Here is a 26,253-nt window from a genome sequence, read left to right as displayed (position 1 = left end):
ATTTACATATGACTTTAAGCACAGTATGGTGATGAGACTCTTTGATGCAGTAAAACATTTGAATAGTGCAAATGCTTTAAAAAAAAAGAGCCATATGTCCATTATTGATAGTCTTGGTCACGGTGGCTCACTCAGTGAGTTGAAAGCCTAATAACTTGTCACTATCTTGTGAAATAGACACATATGTATGTGGGAACTGTACACAAAAATGTTCATAATTGTTCATAACTGTGTTCTGATTATCTGCACAATTAAAAGTCCCGGTTTGGCTTGAACACCCCTTATGTGAACCCAATCTGGGACAAACAAGTTTTAGTGAAAACCTGTCGAAATAACTGATGACACTAACAAACCAAAACCAAAAACATAATGCCTACTCTTGATGTTTGAATCCTTATCTGATAGTCATTTTGTGCATTCTCATGAAGAAGCCAATATGTCCAGAGCAGACTGTGTAATGTGATATCACCTAAAACCAAGAGACTTCAGTAGAATGTACGTATGTACATCCCTGCTCTGATAATTTCCACATAAATGAATATAAATACTATACACTATGTTTAATTAAAAAAGTCAGGGTATTTTTTATACAAGTCTTTGTGCATAGAAATGCATAGAAAACCTAAATATATACAGTACTGTGCAAAATTATATAAGCATATTATATGCTGTACCCATTTTGCTATATATGTTTATCATGTCTGCATGATTATGTACAAAATCATTCAGTATTTCCATATATAACTTAAAAATCTATTAAAACTAACAACTGTTTTCTTATAAAACTGCACAAATCTGTGTCTAAAACTCCTGGTTTTAAGCAATGAGTTTTCACTCCAAATATTGACTTTATTTTATTACTCTTTTTTTATTAAGTTTCTTTTATGCAGAAATGTTTGCAAAAGCATATTTTGCTTATGCCATATTTTTGTATGTGCCCAAGACTTTTACACAGTACTATAAGTAAACAGTTGTTAGGTTTTACTGAGCATGCTGGAGAATATGAGTTCTTCTGGTAACTTGCTTCTTTCTATTTTTATGCAAATCCCCGGAGCGTACATTAGGTTTTTTGTTTCCATCTGAAAACTGGGCTGTCCTGGACTATATTTTTTTCTTTATATCCATACATATATTCTCCTGTAATGTTATTTATTTATACATTTTTAGGTTATATATGGAAATACTGAATGATTTTGTACATAATTATGCAGACATGATAAACATGTATAACAAAATTGCTAGAGCATATCATATGGTGCCTAAAACTTTTGCACAGCACTGTATAAACCTATTTTCACGCCCTACCACGGTTTTCATTTCACACTCCAATTTACAGCAAAGATCGAACAACTGATGTCACTATCATACCAATGAGTCTTTCAATCTAACTAAAGCTCGAGCAGCCAAACGAACATTTTACAATTTGCACAAGCGTTCCCTAGGCCTGGATGTTTTTTTTTTCTCTTTCTCAGCATTTTTTTCCTTTCTCCTCTCCAGGATAGACTTGTCCACCAAATATAAGCAATAACTCCTTTCTCAGCAGAACAGGAAATGATTATAAAACCAAAAAAAAAAAAAAAAAATTACAGTGCTCCTGGAGATGATTCAAATAATATTAGGTCAGAGGGGGCAGTAATATATTCTGTGAAATTATGGTATTCTGATCCTGCACCGGCCTCCGGTCCTGAGAGTCTAAGTGTTTCTCTGAGTGTTTGTATGCGAGTGTGGGGTCAGACTGATGCATAAGCAGTCCTCGGGAGACTGCAGATGCAAGCGATATATTTAGGAATTGTAATCAGATGACAGGCAGGAGGGCGTCAGAAAGAGAACGAAGGAATCTGTTATTTTCTAAAATGTCAGCAAGTTACTGTAAGCCAGCTTAGAGTGAAGTTTAAGAGGCAATTGATGAGTATAGGATTCTGATCAAAGTGGGCCTCATTTTACACACACACACACAGACACAGACACAGACACACACACACAGTTACATAAAGTACTTGGGTAAGTAATAGTGGTTTGATTGCATGAGTGCAGACAGAAGTAAAAGAAATCATTGCGAATGTCTGGCTGTGTGTGTGTGTGTACTGGGGTAGATGGATGTGAGCAAAGTACCTGTTGAGACACAGCGTGTAAATGAACAATCTGCGGCTGAGAGAACAGCTGTGGATCAGCCGCTCTCAAAGTGAACTGGCCAGCCCTGAAAAAAGCATAAATGCATCATTTATATTATTACAGTATATTACTTTAAAACTTCTTGCATTTAGGTGTGGAAATATAAAGAGCTGAGTTTGACTTAAATTTAAACATAGATGAAATGTTGTCATAATTATTGGAATGAAAAATGCGGAAAAACTGCTATACCGGACTTTCACTCACTTGGCTTGGGCTGTGGTGTGGACGAAGCGCACAGCTCTGTTTTTCACTTGTGAGACGGTAAATGTGTCGTCCTTGTGCAGCGCTCTCTCTCGACCGTTCTCCAGCACCGTTAGCTGACCGTTACCTGGAGGCTGTAGGAGTTGCAGTCGCAGGTTCTCTGATTGGGTGTCTGAGTCTTTGACTGACAGGAGCGCAGGGTCCAGAGGGGTCACCCCACCGATAGCGACCAGAAACGAGCCGTTGATGTGAAGGGATGGGGCATGAATGTTTGCTTAAAAAAAGATCAAGGAAGAGACAAAAGTTAACAAGTTATAAAGGCTGAGAATGAAATACAGTGGTACCTCTGCATACAAATTTAATCCGTCCCGGAGGTGAGGTCTGGAGGAGAAATTTCGTATTGCGCAATGTGCATTTTTCCATAGAAAATACTGTTTATACTCTGTTCCAGCTACCCCAAAATATTAGCAATATTAACAATTTCCAACACTATAATCATATCTTTGCATATTAAAATAATTAAAACATTTATAAAATACATGTGAATGAAGTAAAAAATGAAATAAATAGACATTAACCTCACTTATTCTTAATTCATAATTACTCTTGGCACCGGCTGCTGTAAAGAACAAAACTATAAAATGGCTCCTTTTTCTTCTTGCTACTGTTTTTGCACAAAATGTCAAAAAAAGGAAAAAAAGGCACAAATAAATGTGTGGAACTCACTTTGCTTGGCTTTCAGCTGACGCAAACAAGTTATGAACGAGTCGCTCGTATGCTAAAATTGCTTAGCTTGCCGATGCAAATTGATTACAAAATTTCAGTTCTTAAGGCAAAGGTTTGTATACCAAGGTACCACTGTATATATTGCCAGTGAAATATATTCAGATATAAACGTTTTTTTAAGACTTAAGCAAATTTTTTTACACATAATCAATGGCTATTTAGCTCATGCCTTCCACATGGCAGATGAGAAGCCTACCACTGAGCCACTAATTCCCCACTGGACAATAATATGGATGTTTTGAATAAATGGTGAAATAAATGAATTTTTAATCACTGATAATAAATCTATACTGAATAATAATCTATTTATCAGGTATTAATGCCTAGAACACTAAACATTAGCTTAGATATAAGGATAGGCTTCTCATCTTTTGAGGAATCCTGCCATCTTCGATATGATTGGTTACAAGAATTCAGCCTCATCTATGAGTGGTAGTTATGCATTTATCCAACCACTTATATGCATAACTACCACTCATACCTCGAGTACACTATAGCTGTGAGCCAATCTTTTCCTTTTTCTCAGCCAGAGGCTCAGTGGATGAAAGTCTAGAGTAAAGACTGGTTTAAGTCAGGAATGGAAGCAAACTCGCCACATCAACTAATGTGGGGCAAACATGCAGATAAAGAATATATTTATTCCAACAAAAGACAAATTATCACATTTACATGCTAAACTTTTAAATGCATTATTGAAGGTATACACCATCCCCTGATCAGGCCAGTCTATTATGATTGAGGTGGTTACATAATACAATTTTTATTCTGATTAGCCAATTATTCTCATTATGAGTGGAATATCAAGGTCCATGAAAGCACACCTATTGGTATGCCGTTTCTGCAGAAAGAACACAATGGTCTATGGAGTGCAACATTATATACTTTTAATAAAGCAACACATCACACTGGGAACATTCAAGCATGCACTTTCATTTACGGACCTGCGTTTATTGACATTGCTCACAGCTATAGTGTACTCACGGTAATATCGAATGTACATAGCAGGCCAATAAACACACTAAGCTGCTAAAAATATTGTATTTATCAAAGTTAACTAAAAGTATGCTTCCTGCTTTAAAAGTATTTAAATCTAACAGCTCCTGATCCTGGTTTGATGGTATTTATTAATAACCAGAAAATTGTTAACAGAAACTGATATCAAAGCAATCTGACGGAGAATATAATCGTAATTTATTGTATATCCTCAGAAAGTTTCATAATTCATTTCCTAAACAGATTTTAAATCTTAGACCTTAAACCAATCCAAACATACATTAACAACCATGGCTTGGTTAAACATTAGCTAAGTCAAAGTATATATTATTACTCAGGCATGAACAAGAAGTAAATCATTTAAAAAATCCAGTTTTTAGTAATATTTCACTGACCTTGTATAAAACTACACAAGTCTACCCAAAGAGTCTAACCAACCAAAAGACCTCTTATTCTTTAGCAAGATGATTAAAAGAAAGAAGAGTATTACCTTGGCATGTTCTCATCTTCATGTCAGCATAAAATCCATGACCACAATCAGGAGTGCACTGTCCATTCTTGATGAACAGATTCTCAGTGCAAATACGACACTCTCCCACACTCACACACTCTGCACAACCGGAAGGACAAGCTGAGAAAAAGGCAGAGCAGGGAAGCCGTTGAGTTCATTGATCATTGATCAAGTAAATCTTTTTTTTTTTTTTTTTTTACATTTTTTTATTGTATTTCTATTGTAATAAGAAACATTTTTATACTTAAAAGAAACAACTGTATAATCACAACACATTATTTCGAGCATCTGATCAGAATAATTATTTTGTTTTTCTTGAGCTCATTAAATAGAACAGCTGCGCCATCATAGTGTAAATATTAGAGTTTATTAAAACTGAATATGATTTTATAAACCTCATTAAATTTTGAATTACACACCAACACATTTTTGCGTGGCCCGATCGAGGATGTAGCGGATGCCACAATTCAGTACACACTGGCCGTTCAAAGAGGCGTAAGGAGGTTGGCATTGAAGACATCGTCCGGGACCTTGGCATTTTTTACAGTGATCATCACAGCCTGGACGAGGGAGAGATAAAGGAACATTTCAATCTTAAACACAAATACAGCGGGATTTGGGATTTATTTAAACTAATATCATCTATTGCATCTACAGTGTATGGACAGTGGCAAACCTGTACCTATCCATGCATTCTTTGGTCAAATGTATTTTAAGTTATTGTGGACATAATGTGTGTGTCTGTTTGACTTTAGTGATTGACAGTTGGCTAAATTCAGGACTTACTCATGTTGGCTAAAAAAGTCACACAACCTAAGCTTTCATAATATTCTTAATACCATTTCAGAACTACTCATATGGAGACATTACTTTTTGGGTTGGCTTCACCTTTAACTTTATTCTGTCTAACTTAGACCTGTTGTCCTCTTTAGTAGACACATTATAGCTTCATCTAATGGTAGCAAAAGCACAATATACTAATTAGTACTATAGAAACACAAGCGGGTGTCAAACTCATTTTCCTATTCCAGGACAATGCTTAGATTTTATACTTATCAGGTCCTACTAGTCCCAAACATATAGGAAAAAGTAAAAATGTATGCAACATTACAGCTCAGAGGTCTCGAATGCACCATGTTTATTCCTGATGTAACCGTTTATGTCATCCGTACATACATTTAAGCAAAATATAAACATATTAATGTGATCTGCAACACTTCCTATTCGACATCTGTTTTCATACCTGTCTTGATACTTTGACATTCTTTTTGCACTTAGCTGCATTAAATACAATAAAAGCTTTATTTGGCATCAAGCACTGCCATTAAAACTTGGCGGAGTAAGGTCACTTCAGCTGGCAGATACAGAAGCAGACTCAGCTCTCTCTCTATTCCATAACTACCGAGAATGTATTCAGAAAGAAAATGCGTGGAATTTATATCCATAAAAAAAAAAAAAAAGAGTTCATTATCCAGCCAGACACTTACTCAGGCATCTCTCGCCGTCCTGGTAGGACCCTGGAGAGCAAGATGGAACACACACTCCATTCTGGAGGACGTGACCTTCCATACACTGCAGACAATCAGTGCGGAGAGGACCCCGACATGCATTACAGCTCCAGTCACACTCTGAGAGAGACACACAGAGACAAAAGAGACAGAATCAGATGGGGGAATATACAATACAGAGAAGAATGATACAATGACAGCGAAGAAAAGAGTGTTAGATAAAGAGAATGCGGGTCCATAGATTGATCCATGATTAGAAATTTGTGTGCGAACAGTCTTCAAATGAAATTTCACAGACCACCACAGTTTTCTAATCATTTGAAGACTCTGTGGCCCAGACATGACAAGCAAACTGTAGCCCATAAGAACCCATGGTGACACTTTGAATATGTGTACCCATGACAAATCGTGATGTGTCTATATATTACATGTGGCAGACTAGCTCATTTTAAAAAGCAAGGTTCATCTTATTTAAACACTTCTGATGATTTAATAATAGTTCATATTTTATATTAAACCTGTTCTGACTGGGGTTTGCTGAGGCCGTTGACTCTACATCCTTTGGGTGCTGTGGGTTGTGTCGCATCCCATGGGTGCTGGGTGCATCCCAAATTTCCCAGATTGAGATCTGGGCAATTTGTACGGTCTTGGGCTGTGATGTACTGGGTATTCTGATACCTTTCTATTGTGGTCAGCTTCAACTTTTTTCAACAATTTGTCTTACAATAGCTTTTCTATACGATCAGACTGAACAGCCTTTGGTCCTGATCCTGTCACCAGTTTACTGGAATGAATAATTTTCTTCCTTTCAACTGTTAGGGTTATAGAGAATTTTATATGCTTGAATTTTACTTCTGATTAAGATTCATTTACATTTGTGTTAGTTTTCTAATTTCTAAATTAAATATAGTAGAAACAAAAGGTATCACTACAAGAATGGCTACTACATACTGTATGGTACACATTTGAGAATAACGTGACATTTTTATTCAGTACATAAACTTAAAATATCACTTAGTTTGCAAGGTATTAGATGTCTTTATCCAGTCTACCTGTAAGTACCACCGTTTAATTGGCCACTTATTTAAATTGATGGTTGAAGAAAGTCCAGATAAGATTGAAAATACTGTATATAAATGAATACATAAAAATTGCACATAATTTAAATTGAACATTTTTATATTTTACTTAAAACTGAAGTGTGAAAAATGTTCACAGAAAACCTTACCTTTGGTCGAAACCCATTTTTCTATTTTATTTTTTACACTTTGGTGTCTGAACAACTTTAATTTTTCTCACAACCTTTTCTTTCCTTTCTGAGAAGTGCTTTACTTTGACAGTTGACGAGTCAAAATAATTCAGACAGGCCCACATGTAATCTTTCCTGCAGAGAGCAACCTTTTAACAACAGAGCCAAAAATGATAATCAAACCAACTGCATTGCCAGGGATTTCAGAACGGAGCCATTCCTTCTTCAAGCTTAATATTTCCCTCACCTTTATGCAGGGTTAAATCAAATCAAAAAGGCTTCACAGTCACCCAACACAAACAGTGGTCACCTTTTTCTTTTTTGCCTGCGCCTCCTTTAATTCACTGTAGATTTTAGTCCTTAAATGTATTTTATCTCCAATTTTTTTCTGTCAGAATCTGCTGAATTCTGCCTTATCATGCTCTTTTTATACTGTACTGTATGTAAATCTTTTTCCTAGTCCAAGCTAGCTAATCTGCATGTTAGCTAAATAATACTACTACAAAGCTAGCTGCCAAACTGAAGTACCAAGCTAGCTAATCTGCATGTTAGCTAGATACATTTTCAGCAGATTCTGACTTATTTATTTATTTATTTTTATTTTTTATTTTTTATTTTTTGCAGTGTTGCTATTGGTGTATGTACAACTTTTTTCCTGGTCTGGATATTTACAAACTAGCTAAGATGCATATTAGCTTGATAAGCCTAACAAGCTAGCTAAAAAATTGCTGGACAGTTGCTAAATTTTCAGCAGATTCTGACTTGAAAAAAATTGCATTGTTGCTATTTTGTTGCTAACATGCCGATTAGCTAACCTGGATATTTCCAAACTAGCTAATCGGCATGTTAGCTAGATAAAACTATTACCAAGCTGGCTAATCTGCATGTTAGCTAGATAAAACTATTACCAAGCTAGCTAAGCTGCATGTTAGCTAGATAAAATTATTTAATAATCCACTATCAGTGGAAAATTGCTGGACAATTGCCATATTTTCAGCAGATTCCGACTTGTGTTGCTGTTACATACTTCAAAGTCAAGCAGGTTATGTTCAAAACAGTACAGAAACACACGAGAGGGTCGTCAGGAAATCAATGCTAATCTTTTTTCTCTCTGTTTCTTTTACTGCTTCTCTCTTCCAACCGCCCACAAAAACCTTAATCAATTTTCTCCTTAAATTTCTCTAACCCACATCCAGGGAACTTTGAACATGACGATCATAAACAGAGGACAATCTGATTAAATCTTCTCTCTCACATGAAAGGCTCAGATCAGATAATGCTTAGAAAAGACTTCCTACAAAACAGTTTGTGATATCCAATAATGACATAGCAGACATTCGTTTGCTCGATACACACAACAAAGCTTCCTCAAACTAACAGCTCGGTACTGTGTGGTTCAACTTACTTCAAAAACATAGTTAGAGTATTACAGACTATTGTGGCATAATAGGCGATTGTAGAAAAGACGTCAGTAAATAATAGTTGTTGGATGATTATGTGGAGTATGGATTCGGAAAAAAATATCTAGGAGGTAAAACAATCATTACGGATACTTTCGTGCCTCCAAACACACATGGAAATACTGTTTGGTGATCACTTTTCAAAAAATGCACAGTGGCGCTACTAATCATAACTATTATTTATAACCAATAACACCATTAAAGCTTGATATACACTTTGCTTTTCCGTTTGTACACCTCTTGCTTCATACACTGAAATCATGTAAAATATTTTATTAAAATTAATATGACATATAATATGCTTTGGCTCACATTACTTGAGATTAACGTAATAAAATAAAAAACTGTATGATCATTTAAAAAATTACATCATCAATACCACTTTATCAGTCAAAGAGGCAAAATGAGACGGCATAAACAGGAAAATCCCTAATGTGACCTTTTAAGATTTTTAAAAAATCCAAGCACACAGTGCTAATACACTAAATAAAAGTAAGTTTTAACATGGAAGGCCAGGAAGTTCTATCATGGCTCCGGCATGCTGAGAAAACTTTTAGCCTTGATGGTATCCAAGCACTAGTGAAACACTGGGATAAGTGCACTAATGTATTATATAGGAAAAAAAAGTAATTTTTACTTTAATTAGAACTTTTTTCTGTTATTCTGCTCAACTAAAAGTCCTGGTGTGGCTTTAACATCCTTCATATAACAGATAACCTCATATAATGTAAGAAAGATGACCAGTTCTAAGTTTTTTTTTTTTTTTTACTATGGCACTCCTCTCTTCTCTGATCAGAATGCCAACATTAGCCAAATGTAGGTGCCCACGGTATATAACTATATAAATATCACAAATAGTACTCAGATTTATTGATAGCTTTAATTCATTTACTGACTTTAAATAGATTAAGATTACTGAGTAATTGACTACTGATTTGATTAAAATTTTCATCAAAGTGGGCACAATCAGAAGTATTACAGTATGTCTATAATCTCACCTCTGCAGGTGTGTGTGGTGGTGTTGAGGTAGTACTGCTGGGCACAGCTCTCATACTGACACTCGCCGAACAGCAGGACTTTTGCCGGGTCTCTGCAGGACGTACATACTCCTGCCATCTCACAGCTCCGACACTGATGATCACACTCTGTGAAATGCACCATCACGCAGAACAGTGTGTACAGTAAGCTTAGATACAGTACTGTAGATACTGTATGTAATCATAAATGAAGGTACTGTACTTACTTTGACACACTTGCTTTTCATCAGCGTAGTATCCAATGGGGCATCGAGAGGTGCACATCCTGGATGAGGCAAGAACAGCAGGGGCTGGACATGAGGTACAAGACAGAGGTCCTTCTCCACTGCAGTCAGCACAGGATGCATGGCATTCTGGGAAACGAAATATGACTCACAGCACTCACAGATTTACCATCATCTCTATTAAGGGAAGTTAGCTCCTTTTATACTAAAGCTCTGTGCTTGTGCTGGATTCTGCCTAGCTGCTTTGAATAAAAGTGTCTGGCAAAGTAAATAACTTTAAATGTAAAACCAGGTGTGGACCACTTGGTCTTATTAATGAGCACAAATACTTGGAGTCTCAGCAATGCTCTGTTCCTCAAGCAGCGTGATGGTTACATAAGTCCGCCTAGATAATCAGTGGCATTTTCAAGGCTGAGAGTTTAATGCAGCCTGGCAACTAATACCTTGGAGATTTTCTTTATAGAACTTCATTCAGTGCACAAGAGAATGTAGGACAAATGTGTAAGACTCACCCAGCATAAACCCTTACACTTGGAACGTCTATACAGGAGTCTATAGGCAATTCCATTCAAAATCTTTTATACGTGTACGTATACAATAGAGATGAGTGTAGTTGTTTGGTGAAGAAAAAGTCCTTGTTCTCATCCGAGGTGATTATTTTTGTTCACAAAACAGCAGCAGTTTATTAAGTGCTGCGTCTTGATTAAAAAATAGATTGTTTCAATTACTTCTCTCAACATTTTTGGTTCTATCTTATACTTCCAAGCTGTATTATGTTATACAGAACTTCTTATGATTGGTACATGCTCTAATTCTGCAGTCACTCATCGTCTATACCGCTTAATCCTGTGTACAGGGTCGCGGTAGGCCTGGAGCCTATGCCAGGAGACTTAGGGCACGAGGCATTGTACACTGTGGACAGGGTGCCACACACTCACACACTACAGGCAATTTGGAAATGCCAATTAGCCTAACCTGCTTGTTTTTGGACTGTGGGATAAAACCGGAGTACCCGGAGGAAACCCACCAAGCACGAGAAGAACATGCAAACTCCATGCACACAGACCACAGGTGGGAATCGTGGTGGTGCAAGGCAACAGTGCTTAATCCTACACTACTCAATTTATAACTATTGAATCAATGGTTCTAACTTCATTAAGTATGATTTTCTTTTTGGGCTGCTTTATTGTCAGAATTTTTGTATTTGATCTTCTGTACTGTTGGGTTTCTGTGCTTAGGACTCTCTTTGGCCATCGGTGTCTCTGTATGGCAGAGCTTACCGTGTGGGCCTCTACATGACCAAAGTTTCAGTGTTTCTATGTTTGAACATCTCTAAGCCCAGGACCGTTTAGTCTATGAAAGTGTAATCTCAATAATTTACAGTTTGCACAGTAAACAGAAATTCTAATGTGTGTTTAAATCTCATCAGAGATAAAGACAGACACTCTTGGGCCTTTGAACAGGGCTTTTAATTCTTTTAATCCGCTAAGCTCTATGCTAAGACACTCCTTTACTTTGTATAAAAGCATCTAACAAACTCACTCTTGCAGGCGCCATGGTATTTGTATTGTCCTGGTGGACAGTGCTGCACACAGTGATCTCCCAGCAGCAGCATCCGAGAGACTTTACACCACAAACACACAGTCCCAGAGTTGAGCTGAAGGTCCGCAGTGCACCGCTGACAGCCCTCCTGACACTCTGCAAAAGAGACAAACAGGTTCATGTAATTATTGCTTATTGTTTTTTTTATTTTGCATATTTATATGACTATCAAGCTACAGCTTTGAACTGGGATAAATCTAGCCTGAATGAACCAGGGTGAGAAATCTAAGTGTGAAATCACAGCACCGGCAGCCTGCAATACGGCATTACTGCGCCCGCAGATGGTGCTCAGTGAACAAAATAATCTTTTCATCATTTTCATTCCTGATTTCTTATCTGATAAAGGAGAGAATGACGGCCCTCAGCCACTGACAGCTGGAGCATGGCTGCATTACAGTGATTCATATCGCAAGTGTTTGTGTGTGTGACAGATTAGGTGTGTAACAGCAAAAGCAAAAGGGAAAGAGCACCAATATGCCAAAAACAGTGGCATTCCGGCATAAAGTAAGGCCTAATATGCTTCGTGTTATGTAGAATTGCATATTTTATCAGTGGTTAGCATTGTTATACTTGTGAAAATAAATGATTTCAACCTGATAAGAGTAAAAAAGGTTGAATGGAGGTCAGTCAGAAACTGCAGCAAAGTATTTATTGCACATAAACCCTTCAGACCACATCCTTTTAAATATTAAACAGCCACCCTCTTCCTGTTGTTTACCATAATGCCAGTCGAGCAAGGTCACCTTGCAACTAGATCACCTATTTAGCTTTAGAGTCACTGCCAGTGCAGTGCCAGAGCCAATACCCATTGTTCTTCTAAAGGCTGCTGCATCTGTCTAGATTTTACCTTATTTGACAAACAGTATACATCCTAGGAAAGACAGAGTGGGTCAAACTGCGAGAAAGGAGGCCAAAAAGGTATGCAGCAGATGCCTGTGGGTTTAAATCTTGAGTGTATTCGTTCTTCCTCCCATTAAAATGAGTAAAATGGATTATGGATTAAAATGGATTAACAGCCGAGATCAGAACTGACTGAATGATGAAACCTTAAAAATCTCTCTTGTTCTTGTCTAGCGTCCTTAAACAGATTTAATCCCATTAAAGGAATACTCAAGTGCTTTTTTTACACTGATGTCTATCTTCTGCTTCTATGCTATATGACTTTCTACAGTAAAATTCTTTATACTGAAAAAAACTATCAAAAACCTTATTGCTTACTTATAATGGAAGTATAAGGGCAGGAGTTGAGGCCGACAAAGAAAGTCAATGCTTCACTGTTTAAAGTGAGTGATATGTCTGTCTGTAGTTCAAAATTTGTATTAACAAAAAAATAAGTATATAACTGCCCTTAGAGTTCTATTATAATTGTAGATTTTCCCGTAGAAGGAAACCTAACGTTAGCTGACTGTTGTAATTTGGCTGTAACAACGTTGTGATGATTCAACATCGGGACAACGTTGTTTATGAAAGTTAAAATGACTTTGATGAAATGACATTGAGATAACGTTAAATGAACGACGCAAACACAAGCGCCAAAATAACAAAATATTAACCTTTATTTATAATTATTTACGCAATTTAACCTGTTTTAACGAATTTAACCTCTTCCAGAGGCGAGTTCTTAAGGTAAAAATTGGTATTGCAAAACACATTTTCCCATAAGAATGCAAAAATGCTATCTTTTTCACCCATCCAAGAATATTACCAATTTCCAACACTATAATCATATTTATGCATATGAAAAACAAAACATTTAAAAAAGACATGTAAATGAAGTAAAATAATAAATAAAAATACATTAAACCTCATTTAACCTCAATTTATGATTCCTCTTGGCACCCTTTTCTTCTTGCTACCGTCCTTAATTACATTCTTGGGACCCATGGAGTTATGTCTTCACTAAAAAACCCACAAAAAATATGTAAACTCACTTCGCTTGTCTTTTCACTGACCCAAATCAAAACCTGACGTACGTGCAACTTAGCCGTTTGGTTTGGCACAGGTCGTTTGCTCGTATGTTGAAAATGTTTCATATACCAAGGCACATTTCTTGCGAAATTTCACTTCTTAAGGCGGAAATTTGCGAGGCGGGCAGTTCGTACCAATGAGCCTATTCCAGGGGACTCAGGACACAAGGTGGCACCTGGATGGGGTGTCAGTTCATCACAGGGCACTCACGCACTCACTCATGCACTACGCACAATTTGGAAACACTGATTACCCTAATCCTCATGTCTTTGGAATGTGGGAGGTATCCAAAAGAAACCCACAAGCACAAGTAGAACATGCAAACTACAGAAATCCGAAGGTGGGATTCGAACCCTTAATGTCTAAAGTCATAGAAATATTAGTGTGAAATATTACCACCTTAGCTCCCTAATTAATGTACTGTAATATGGTGTTTTCATATTATTCCTTTCACAAAACAGATCTTTCCAATTTATTTATTTATGTTCAAAATGCTCACTGGTCCAATAGTAAGCATGCAGTATTCTTGCTACAGCAACCTGAGTTTGAATCCTGGTAGGGACATCAGTTTGATATTAATATTGTTTTTAAATCATTATAGTGACACTTAGTCAATGTTATCCCATCATAATGTAGTCGACATTGTTTTGATGTCAATTCATCAAAGTAATTCTAACTTTCAAAAACAACTTAATGCCAATACTTTCTCCACTTCTTTAACATGATCAAATTACCTTCACCACAACATTTTGACAACCAAAAATTGTCACCAAAAACCACTTTTTTTCGTCTGATCTATGGTCATTGGACATAGAAAAAACATTATCGAAGATGGAGAGGATCTGAGTTCTGAGCTAAACCTGTAAAACATCTCATCTATTATAGAAATTTTATTTATACAGCTTGTGTAAGACATTATCTCAGAATTGGAAATGAGAACATCGGATTATGTGAAAAGATGAAAAGTGTCTCTCTGAAAAGTCCCACCAGGCATGCCTTAATAAATGAGCTGAGCTGAGGAGAGGATATGAAGCCAGCAAAAGTCCCTTTTAACTCTTTTTAAGGTAGTATAATTAAAACCAGTGTTGTTTATTCATATCTCCATGCTTGTTGAGGCACAACCTTAAACAAGACCTTAAGATACACCGAACATTTATGTGTTACCAGAAAATTTTGTTATTAAAGGAACTAGCTGTTTTTACAATACTTGCCAAAATGAACTATTATATGAAACAATAAAAAAATACAAAATGAAATATTATATAAAGCCAATAAATGAATATGACTAAATATTATATGATGCCCCAGTGAGGATAACATAACCAACTCACCACTACAGTAGCCCACAGCGTTCAGGTACTGTCCCTCGGGGCAGCTGGTGCGGCAGTAGCCGTTATGAAGGCTGGCATGAGGTGGGCAGACTGTGCAGTCAGCCTGAGAGGGACCAGAACACTCCTTACATGTTGGATGGCAGGCTGAAACAAACAAGCACAACACATTTCAACTATTACAACTATCACCTAGAACAGGGGTACTGAATTAAAATTAATGTAGGTCCGGTCAATAAAATTTTCTTGGATACAAGACCTGAATTTATGTTTATGTTAGGATTCAGATCTCTTTATGTGCAGTTATTGTAAGTCTATTAAATATATGTTTTTTTTATAAGCAATTAAAAAAAATCTTTAATAAATCCTTAGTGAATTTTCATTTGCTCTCTTCTAAGCTGTAAAATAAATATGAAAGGTTGCTCTGTCATACCAGGCTCTCAGTTCGGGTATTTTACACGCCCTCACCCCATACTGCTGCGGAAATGTTTGATATAACGGCCCGTGTTGTGTCTTAAAGGGGCGCTTCACGTTACTTCCTTTTTATTATCATCAATGAACCATTTAAGACAAACTAGTTTTAAATTTTCCGCAGGAAGAATAAGCATACCGTATATTGATCTGCCCATTCATCTTTGAAGGTTCAGGTTTCATAGTCTCTTTCCTTTTTTTTAAAATAAGGCATGCTTTGTCATGCTTTTGTTTCTGTTTCCTTTACACACTCAGTTTTTACATGGTAACCTTGTCATAGAAACACCCAAAAACAACCATAAAAACAACCACTGTGTTATTTCTTGGAATATGCGACCAATTTCATGTTTGAGTAGTTGCATCATATTGCTCAGGTTGTACTTAAAAAGTATATGTTACTGTATTTTGCACAATCCCAACCCCTCTATATAGTAATGCAAAAAAGTGTCCAAATTGCTCTGGGTTTTAAGGGCTACATAATCTTTTTTTCCAAAATCGAATCCGTTCAGTTGCTGGTTAAAATGATAATTCCAGATACTAATGAAAATCTAAGACAGACAGATGAATAGACATCCAAAAACATAATGCCTTGTTCTCTCAGTGGCAAACGCCTAAAAATAACCAGAGATCATTCTGAAGTCATGATTTATGTCGCTTCATGGTTTTAACCTCAAATTAGGGATTCTTCTTACTCTTGCACCTGAGGCAGATCTAAAATATATAGTATGCATAATATAATAGATAGAATGCAGAACAAAAACAAGTTCTGAAAATGTTTTTTACTAAAAAACCTTTTTAACATTTTTAAATCGGGCAAATCCATCATAGTGGATACTACTGTTCCATCAGCCCATTTACTCAACTCAAGTCTTTCGACTGCTTCAGGGTTTGGTTTTTCATTTATGTCTGTTGCCTTGTTGCACTGTTTTGGATATTTGTTGTATCTGGTAATAAATCGTGCCCAGCATTTGTATAGATTTGTAAAAACCATTTTAAAAAGTCCTTTGTGCGACCTTAAATCATTGCTCTGGATTTGTCCCAAGCCTGCATGCTGCTACAATAACTTTTATTCCTAACTTATTTGGTGAACCCTCGTTTGGGTCAGGTCATCATGAAAAAGGGTACTCCTATTAGGAACGAAATGATCTATCATAGGGTAAACATGATCAGCCAGAAAAACTTGCATTGATTTGCATTAGGTCTTAAACCAATGCCAGTAAATTGCCTCCCATAACATAACACTGCTATAGATTTTTCCTTCAAATCACTAATGCCAGACGAATAATTCAGAATCCGAGCGATACCCGAATCAACTTGGGTCAGCCGACTGAAGAGAGGTTAGCACGCTCAATTAGCCTTCCTAAATGAGCCTGACACTGAAGCCATCTAGCACTGGCTCAACATATTTAATGGTTTATCATCAAAAGGCGGCCAACAAGGAATTATGTTGCCATTAACTCTAAGTACGTGGGATTCTTCTTGGCTTGTACCTCATTTTAAAATGCCTGCAGCGTTGAATCCAACAGACTCTTAAACGTGCTGAGCCAAAAAGCGGTACAGGGAGCCGTGTTCGCGTCAGGAATTACAGCCCATTACTGGCATGTGTTGCTGAAAAGCTTTAATACGCCCCCCTCGTATATTATAATACATCTTACTGACAAACAGCAATACATAATCACATGCAGTATACCGCTTTTAAAGCTGTCAGTATCTACTTAGTTATATTGATTCATGTTAATTTAGTAAAAGGGTACAGGGTATTTTATCTTTAAGAGCTTTTTTGGGACTACTACAGTGAAGTTTTTTTACGAAAATGACATTCCGAGTGAAAAAAAAAAAATCAGAGAGTCAGAGAGAAAAGACTGTCCTTACGTTGGCAGGTTTGGTCCTGGACATAGAAGCCATGAGGACATCCACCGAGACACTGTCCATTGTAGAGGACGCTGGGCTGAAGGCAAGAAATACAGCTTTGGGCATTTCCAGCTGTGCAACGTGAACAAGATGTGTGACATTCTAAAAGGAAAAGAAGTTTATAATGAGACAGCGCTTAAACATGGACAGCAAAAATTTTAACACTTAAGAATAAGACAGAATGTAGAACTTAAGTGCAACAGTTTGCATACCTATAGCAAGATACAGTATGAAAAAGACAAAATATTTAAAGCAATACAACTTATATTTGATCACAAGCTGGTCAAATAAAATTAAAATGAACGATCGAAGGCACTGTTTGCGGAAAACAATAAATGCAACTCAATACAATCCTGTTACTGTTGATTACTTTCCAATTTCTATTATAACTTTTAATTGATTGATGAATGATTATACACAATCTTACAGTACATACATTCTTCAAATCATGTCTGAAACGAAAACTGCCATAGCAAAATGTATTTTTTGTTCATTTCTCCTTGTGATTGTTGCCTTAGCACTGGATACCCTTTTGATTTTAAAGATCTTCTTACGAAATTCTATTTATCTGTAAATGAACTATGAAATATTTTGCTTTCTGTCCAGAAACCACGGAGAATGTAGACTTTTGCACTCAAAAAGGAACATGCTAGAAAGGGGCAGAGCTAAGCCTGGCCCGGGCACATTACTGATAATATATCACGGTGTTATATAAAGGAAGCTCGACAACAAGATCTGGATCCTTTTGGAAAAGTGCTGGAGGGGGAACACAAGTCAGATAGGTAAAAACAAAGGCTCCGACTCGAAACACAACCGCACATGCTGCATCTTGTCACTGGAAATCACATATAGTATCATCCTGTAATATGGGTGTCTCCTCCTGAACAGGCTGATAACAGTTAAATACTCAAAGCAAGCCTTTTGCTTTTCCAAGCATATATATATTCACCCACTTTGGTACACTGTCCAACCTTTGCAGCTCACGCTGCAACACCAATGATGTAGGAAAATATATAATATTCCTACGTAGCACACTACTAAATAATCTCTTCGCTGTGATTCACCTGTTGATTATTCTACAATTTCAGGACATTTGAACTGTCGAAATATGATTTGCACGAACCCAGAAAAAATAAATCTGATTGAACAATGATGTGTTAAATCACTTTGGCAGGAAGTGGAGATCTATATCTCGTAAATGATTGGGAATAAATTGTAATAGAAGAAACATGCTGGAACGGAAATGGAACACATCTTCAGCAAAAAACTATTAAAAAATTTCACAGGTACTGTAATATCATGCAGTGATAGCATTCGATGTGCATGGTTGTAGTGTGAGTTTTGCTTTGTGTACACAGTATACACTCTCATACATCATCAGACAGGCTGCTGAACTGGAAAATGAAAGGGATTTACACACTGGAACTTCCTCACACTGACACCCAATCTGTTAGAACATGCACACATACGCAGATACAAACAAGCATGCATATATTGTATATAGATGCACTTTATATATATATATTATGTGTCTGTGTGTGCCCCCACAACCCAGCCGGGAGCCTGGAGTGAAGATTTGCCTGAGCATGTAAGCTTAACACAATGGATGCTATTGATGTCAAGCGAACATATCATCTTTGGGTTAGGGAGGACCCTGACAGTAGAACCATTGATGGTAGCCCAAAGCTGAACTTCCATAGCCTAACAATATCACAGTTGATGATGTGCACTGAAGTGTGCTAAAGCCTTGCACATCAAACATATTGGTTAAGACCGTGGGCAGGGAATCTATTCCAGGGTAGCAGAGGGACCAAAAACCGGAAGAATTAAGAAAGCAGCACCTAGAAAGCTCCCCGACATTGGATGACCACTGTAGTTTTGGTTGGAACAACATTGTGAAGAAAACATTGAACGTAATATTGATAATATTGCTGAAAAACAATTAGGATAGGCACGACAGCTTCTCTAACAGCTTCAGGGGTATTCGTTATGCCATATCATGTAGTTAATGATCTTCCAACATTCTACTTTGCAACAACAATTTAATACCAAATGATGCCAGATTAACATCGCCACAACGTTTAAACAGCCAAAAATTCCTGCTTGAGAAACTTTCATGTTACATAAGCAATTGTTGGTCAGCACGGTGGTATAGTGGTTAGCACTGTGGCCTAGCACCTCCAGGGTCTATGTGCATGGACTTTCCTTCCACAGTCCAAAGACAAGCAGAGTAAGCTAACTGGCATTTCCAGATTGCCCATAGTGTGCCAGTGAGTGTGTAGGTGTGCCCTGCAATGGATTTGCACCTTTGGATGGATTAGTACCCTGCTTAGTGCCCCATGCCTTACTTTCCTATGAATTACAATAATGTCAGCACTGAATTCCAGACCCTTTGTGTCTAATGGAGGTGTGTATACGCCTGTGAGAAATGAAAAACTCTTATGACTTGGTGGTAATTTGCACCACTCAGGTTTCTAGAACATCAAAGCCTATCCTGTCAACGTCTGTGTGATGGAAAAATAACCCAGGGCAAACTTTTCTTCCAGGGGAAAAAAACTATTAAAAAAAAAAACTTTAGTTAGTGATGGAAATAAAATGAGGATGGACTTCCATATAATGCATTTTAGGAGCAATGTTTGCCTTTGTTGTCTCTGAGCAGGTAGATTTAATATAATGTTGCATTTTATACTGGTTTAAGAAGGGCTGTATGGGTTTTACAGGTACAGTCTGTAAGGCTTTCACCTGCTTCTGGTTTTATATCATATTAAAGATTAGGAAATGGTATTCATTGATGCTGATCAATAGTTATTCATACTACAGATATACACATCGTCTTATTAGTACGAATGGGAATCACCAAGCACCTCTTGATACGATATTATTACGATACCTACTGTAGGTGCTGATTCAATTTATATTGCAATTTATAAAAAATTCCAATATAATTTAATACATTTTTTTTACTTATTGGATTCTTCATTTCAGGCAAGAGTATACATTTTTCTGGCCACAAAATTAGCTTTCCTGCCAGGACTGCTTAAAATACAATGTATAAGGCATAAGTAGTTCCAAACCAAAATGGTTGGGTTTGAGAGGAGGGCTTGTTAATGGCAATTTGCCTCATATGCAGCAGAAGGATCTACAAATTAGAAACTGGGATGGAATCAGTCTGGTGGAACCCCCTTTTGACTCCTTTGCTCTTTCGGTGATTGCAATTCCCACAGGTCCTTAGTCAGCTCTATTCCATTATACTCCCACTGTTCCAAAGATGGGAAGAGGGTTTAGTGCATCTTTCTCCAAACATCATCCTTATTATAAGATAAGCCTGTAGACTCTTAGCTGCTGCCCTACAGTCCTGCGTCACTTGTCTTCATGTGTTCTTTACACTGAACTTTGTAGGCTACATATTCATAGGGGGAGTACCAATGATGCTGGATTTTAACTTAGATCAAAACATTTGGCAAAATACAGTACAGCCGTATACCAACCTAAATTCTAAAGTTCTAAGGTATAATGTGTTGACCAGTATTAGCCTAATCTGCATGTCTTTGGACTTTGCAAGAAAACCATCCAAGCACACAAACTCCTTGCACCCAAACCCGAGGCGAAAATCAGACCAGGAACCTCTAAGCCACCATGCTGGCAAGCTTCTAAACTTATCTTCCTAAAAACCTAGCCTCATTATGAACATTTAGGACCAATCCTAAATGCCCAAGCTCCTACCCACCAGGTTAATTTTTCACCCATGATCCATGGTCACAAATCTTGGACTGATGAACTCCAATACTTGTAGTCGCAATACTTCCTTGCAAATTGCGCATTCTTATTTGTTTCCAAGCTATTACTTTCTCTGCACAGCTCTGTTTTTTCTATGAAACCATGCAGGTTTCTAGCCTGCTGAGACCTGTTTTTGAATCACTCCATTTTAAACAGCAATAATACTGTAGCATTTTTATAATTGAACAAAATCTTAGTTGTAAGTAATATAACCATGAACCCTGTTAACCTCCGGCTACTGTACCCTGTTTTTGTACTGCGTCACCTGTTTTTATTCACAGCGAATTAAGCCTTAATAGCATTTTTCTGAGAATCTTAAGAATTGAAAAAACTTGACTTGGTGTACTTGCCTCTGCAGATGAGATCTGCGTCGAGGTAATGGTGTGACAGACAGGAAGATAAACACATGCCATGAGATTCATGTGCATTCTGAGGCTGGAGCACTTCCTCTGGCTTTATACACCGTACACAGTCTGAGGACTCGGGACCTACGCAAGCCCGGCAAGATACATGGCAACCTGCATAGAGAGAGAGAGAGAGAGAGAGAGAGAGAGAGAGAGAGAGAGAGAGAGCAAATGATACAGGAAAAGATGGATTAGAAAAATAAAAGGAAACAACAGAAGGTGAAAAGGATTAAGAAATATAGTGGATGGAGGAAGGGAGAGAGCAACGAGAGAGTGAAATAAAGGTTAGAAGAAAAGTTGCATTGGCTATACAGCTTTTGTGTCACACACATCTCTGCATCCTTGGCTCTTGATCTCTGGCTTAGCCCTCAGTTGGGCCACTAATATCTCTTACTTTGAATTCAGCTCATACACAACCCTGTGGTGCAATAACTTGTGTTTATGTTTGCCATCTGCACTCTGCTTTAATCTCTGCTGAAACTACTCATAAAGTATCCTCAGAGTCATGACTCTTTAAAATGAAAAGTTGGTATGATGACTCTGGCCTTGACAATAAAGTGCTGAAAAAAAAAAAAGTTTCATAAGAACTTACAGTATAACAATGCATGAAATATCACTCGCACCGCATTTCTCCCATGTAGGTAGAAATATTGCTTCCAGGCTATTTATCCAAGCTCAGGTCATTAATCTAAGCGTAACATTATTAGTCATTATCAAATATGGTGTAGCCGAGGCAAAAAACAAGCTCTTACTGTAACAATGTCCATTTGTGCTAAACAGACCCTCTCCACAGGACTCCACACACTCGCCGTGGTGCAGGAGGGAAGAGCCGGGGCATGAAGCGCACTGGGACGCCGAAGGGCCGGAACAGGACGAACATGAGCTGTGACACACTGGGAGAGAGAGGGATAACCCAAAAATGTTTTTTTTTAAAAAGGTCATACGATGATTTATGTGGACAAGAAATGCATCTTTTACATATGGTTAGTATAACTACAGCATACCCCACTTTATATATACATGTCAGTGTATCAGAGCAACTTAAGGTACTAATCAAAAGTTTGATGGGAATGTACCACCCTCTAATTAAGAACTACTAATTGGGACTCAATATGTAATAAATAACTTTATGTATTACTTTTATAGATTTCCAGCTCAAGGTTAAGTAAAAAAAAAAATGTTGTTATGAGAAAGATTTAATAAGAAGAACGACACAATATAAGATCCATAGTTAGCGCTCTAAGGGGAAAAAAAATCTATACAAATTGATTGGCTGACACTGATTAAATCAGGTGTGAGAAAAGATTTAAGTGTGGCTGCCCTTAAACTAATTAAAACTAATTCCAAAAATGAAAACTTGTCTGTGGTTATAACTTGTTTACTTACGCTGACAGCGGCCGTGTCCATCCTTGTAATGCTGATCCGGACATTCGGAGATACATTTCCCATAATGCAGCGCATAGCCACCGGGGCAGCTCAGGCAGCTGGGGTTATCAGGTTTACAGGTAGCGCAGGATGGGTCACATGCTACATGAACATGAGACAACGATACATTACTGTAGTGTAAAGTGTAGTACTTTTAGTGGAATGTTTTTTTTGTTTTTACTCTTACTCCACTACAACCTACAACAAATCTCTGTACTTTTACTTAACTACATTTCCGAATGGCATCACGTTACATAACTGCAGTGATGTGTGGTATTTGAAGCGGGAAATTTTACAATTATAGATAATTGTGTTTCCTAAGTGCCACACAACTTTCATTCATTTAAACCCTCAATCTTGGAGAGAATCGAACCCTCGACCGTAGAGGTGCGAGGCCACAGTGCTAACCACTAAAGATGAAAACAGCATAAAAAGAAAAAAAAAGATTTTCTTTTGCTATAAAAAAGCTCACTGTGAGCTACTGTAATACAGTACAAGCTCTCATATTTTTATGCTTACGTTAATTTTAAGGTGAGTACTTTTTTTTCTTTTAATCAAATTTACATGCAAATGCACTTTTAGGACATGCAATTTTACTTGAATAATATTTGACCTAAGGTATCGCTAATTTTACTCAACTACTGGATTTATGTACTTTGTGCACCACTTTTGTTTATTAATATCAAAATGGGGTGACAATCCAAAAACGGAGGTAACACTTTACATTTCACATGTCTAAACAAGGTGCAGAAACTCTTCTTTGACGTGAGCAGACAAGCGTGACATCCTTCAACACAAAACAGCAAGAGCAGTTACAGAAGAAGCTGTGTACAAACGTGTTAAACGTCCTCGACTTCGACAACACCTGAGCTGACGTTTAAGCTTTAAGCTGACATTCTTGAATTTGTTGTCATGCTGCAGGCTGAAGGTTCTTCCCGGACCCTTCTGCATGTCTGTGCACCTACTGTTGCCACAGATGATTGAAACTAAGCCCCCCGTGCAATTCAAAGCCAATAGCAACAGTAAACATCTGTCTGGATCCTGTGTTTTATTTTGTTGATCGATTCATTTAGTTGAATCAATGGGTTTATTTTCAATTCAGAAACGATTTTGACTTTTTAGGTAAACTAAATTTAAGTTCTCTTGAAGTTTTCGACAGAAAATGCCAACCACTTCCATTTTCCATGATTTTCAAGGGTATCATTTCTTCTTCTTTTGATTTCTTGGACAGTTGGTGCAATATCGCTATCTACTGGACTGGAGTGCAACACAGAAGATCATCAGGAAAAAAAATCTTTGGTATGAGATATAGCGTAAAAAACATTCAGAATTTTAATGCATGTTATATAATTACATAACTTTAAATTATATAATAACTTTAAATACTTGACAACCTGTAAGAAATATACAGTAGATGCTCGGGACAAAAAAAAAAATCCCCTATAATACAATTGAATTGAATCAACATAGTCCAAAGCTCTGGTGTGCAGTCCTGACTCAATATTTAATTGGACCACATTTGGCTTTGATTATGGCTGCGGCATCATTTTGAGCTTATGCAATGTCACAACATTTATTTCCATCCAGAATCAGATTCATTTCTCTTTAAGATCTTGTACTGATTATGGGAGAGTCAGACTGCTGCATAAATTTGTCTTAAGGCAACACAGCTGTTTAGTCCCAATCCCTTGAGTGATCCAATGCTCTTACTTTCACTATTAAACACATCAGAGTTTTTTTTTTTTTTAGATTTCACTGTTTGTTTGTTTGTTTGTTGGTCTTTCGGCTGCTCCCGGCAAGGGGTCGCCACAGCAGAATACCCAATCCGCACTACACCTTGGCACAGGTTTAAGCCGGATGCCCTTCCTGATGCAAATGATCTTGTACAGGATGTTTTAAAACACATTTATTCCTCAAAGATGTTGGTTCACCACCAACCTTCCAGGCTTCACTAATGCAGTTCTTAATCCAGTTTTGGTAGCCTCAGCAATCTTCTTAGTTGTTATTTTTTTCCAGGCCAATAATTTGGCCCAAGACCACAGGATTTGCCTTCTTACATGGTTGTTTAAGAAATGGAAGACTGTATCAGTTAGGGTTACACTGCAGTAATTTTCCAATGGAAGGCTCTTACCCATTGGCTTAGAAATATCCTGGTGGTGACTTTTTTTTGTTTGTTTTGAATTGGCACTATAAAGCTCAGGTAATAATGTCAATATAAAGCAACACTTTGCCACTTAAATGCAACTTCTGTTAACCGATATTATATTATATTTTTAATTGAGCATTTTCAATTCTGTGTTTTTGATTAATTTTCACTAACAGCAGTAGACAGTGTCAATTAAAAAAATATATAGTAAAATAGTTCCTTGGTGAAATCACTTATTCATAAGGAATCTTATTAAGAATGATCCATATAAACATAAAAAAGTCCTAAAAAGACATAACTGCTGAATTACTGTAGTATCTTTTTTCTGTAAGGAGATGCTTGTTTAGCATTTTTTGCATGGAATTTTCAATGTAAGTGGTACAGTCACAGGTAAAGATGTAATGTTATGCCTTTAGATTAGGGGTACTGTATAACTGCTGTATAATTGCTGTATTTAAATTGGCTGCCACTGATATAATTATCAATTAGTTGATGTCATCATGCATAATGTTGTTGGAGTTGACTCCAAGTGCTCTGACATGTAGACGGTATCACTTACTAGAGTGAAGTAAATGATTGCAAGCCACTATCATTAGAAGAAAAAAATAACAGAAGAGGCGTGGTCAAGTGCTGCTCAAGTGTGAGGGGAGTGAAATTCATAAATTAATGGCCATAACTTTTTTAACAAAAAGGAACAAAACAACAAATTGAACCATACATTTTTTGGTCTTTATTTTAAGTTAGTATCTGCCTAAACCAGCCCTAAGTTAATTATGAAAAGCTGACAGGTAAATATGCATGATGATGCAATTTACAATCCTAATGCGAGGGGGTATCAAAAAGATCTGGTTGTTTTCGCCACATGTCAGCGAAAAACCAGGCAGTAGAATTCGCTTTTGACGCTCTGACCCCAGGGACGAACTCTCGATGCACAATGCTGTGAATGTCGAAAAAGCATGCAACTTATCAAGCTGCAGACCTGCCTCACATTTTTCGGTCATGGATATGATGGGGTCATCCACTGTGAAGACTGTTGCTTCGTCTCAGGGTTGTACCCATAAAAACAAGTTTTGTTACCGG

General features: G+C 37.2%; 1 protein-coding gene across 1 annotated transcript in view; it reads right to left on the bottom strand.

Annotated features, from left to right (window-relative positions):
* Positions 1-26,253, bottom strand: part of fras1 (Fraser extracellular matrix complex subunit 1) — a 138,080-nt gene that overhangs the window by 52,577 nt on the left and 59,250 nt on the right. Inside the window, exons 16-28 of the mRNA XM_053481101.1 lie at positions 22,989-23,129; positions 22,355-22,495; positions 21,549-21,716; positions 17,383-17,523; positions 15,043-15,186; positions 11,684-11,839; positions 10,124-10,270; positions 9,879-10,025; positions 6,151-6,291; positions 5,083-5,223; positions 4,643-4,783; positions 2,377-2,647; positions 2,113-2,197 (exon numbers count right to left, since the gene is read on the bottom strand). Of these exons, the coding sequence (XP_053337076.1) occupies positions 2,113-2,197; positions 2,377-2,647; positions 4,643-4,783; positions 5,083-5,223; positions 6,151-6,291; positions 9,879-10,025; positions 10,124-10,270; positions 11,684-11,839; positions 15,043-15,186; positions 17,383-17,523; positions 21,549-21,716; positions 22,355-22,495; positions 22,989-23,129 (1,964 nt within the window). The remainder of the gene's footprint in view (positions 1-2,112; positions 2,198-2,376; positions 2,648-4,642; positions 4,784-5,082; positions 5,224-6,150; positions 6,292-9,878; positions 10,026-10,123; positions 10,271-11,683; positions 11,840-15,042; positions 15,187-17,382; positions 17,524-21,548; positions 21,717-22,354; positions 22,496-22,988; positions 23,130-26,253) is intronic.

The sequence above is a fragment of the Clarias gariepinus genome, chromosome 21, assembly GCF_024256425.1.
Source record: "Clarias gariepinus isolate MV-2021 ecotype Netherlands chromosome 21, CGAR_prim_01v2, whole genome shotgun sequence".
In the NCBI taxonomy this organism is placed as follows: Eukaryota; Metazoa; Chordata; class Actinopteri; order Siluriformes; family Clariidae; genus Clarias; species Clarias gariepinus.
Note: the sequence above shows the minus strand (reverse complement) of the source record. Positions and strands in the feature narration are given on the sequence as shown.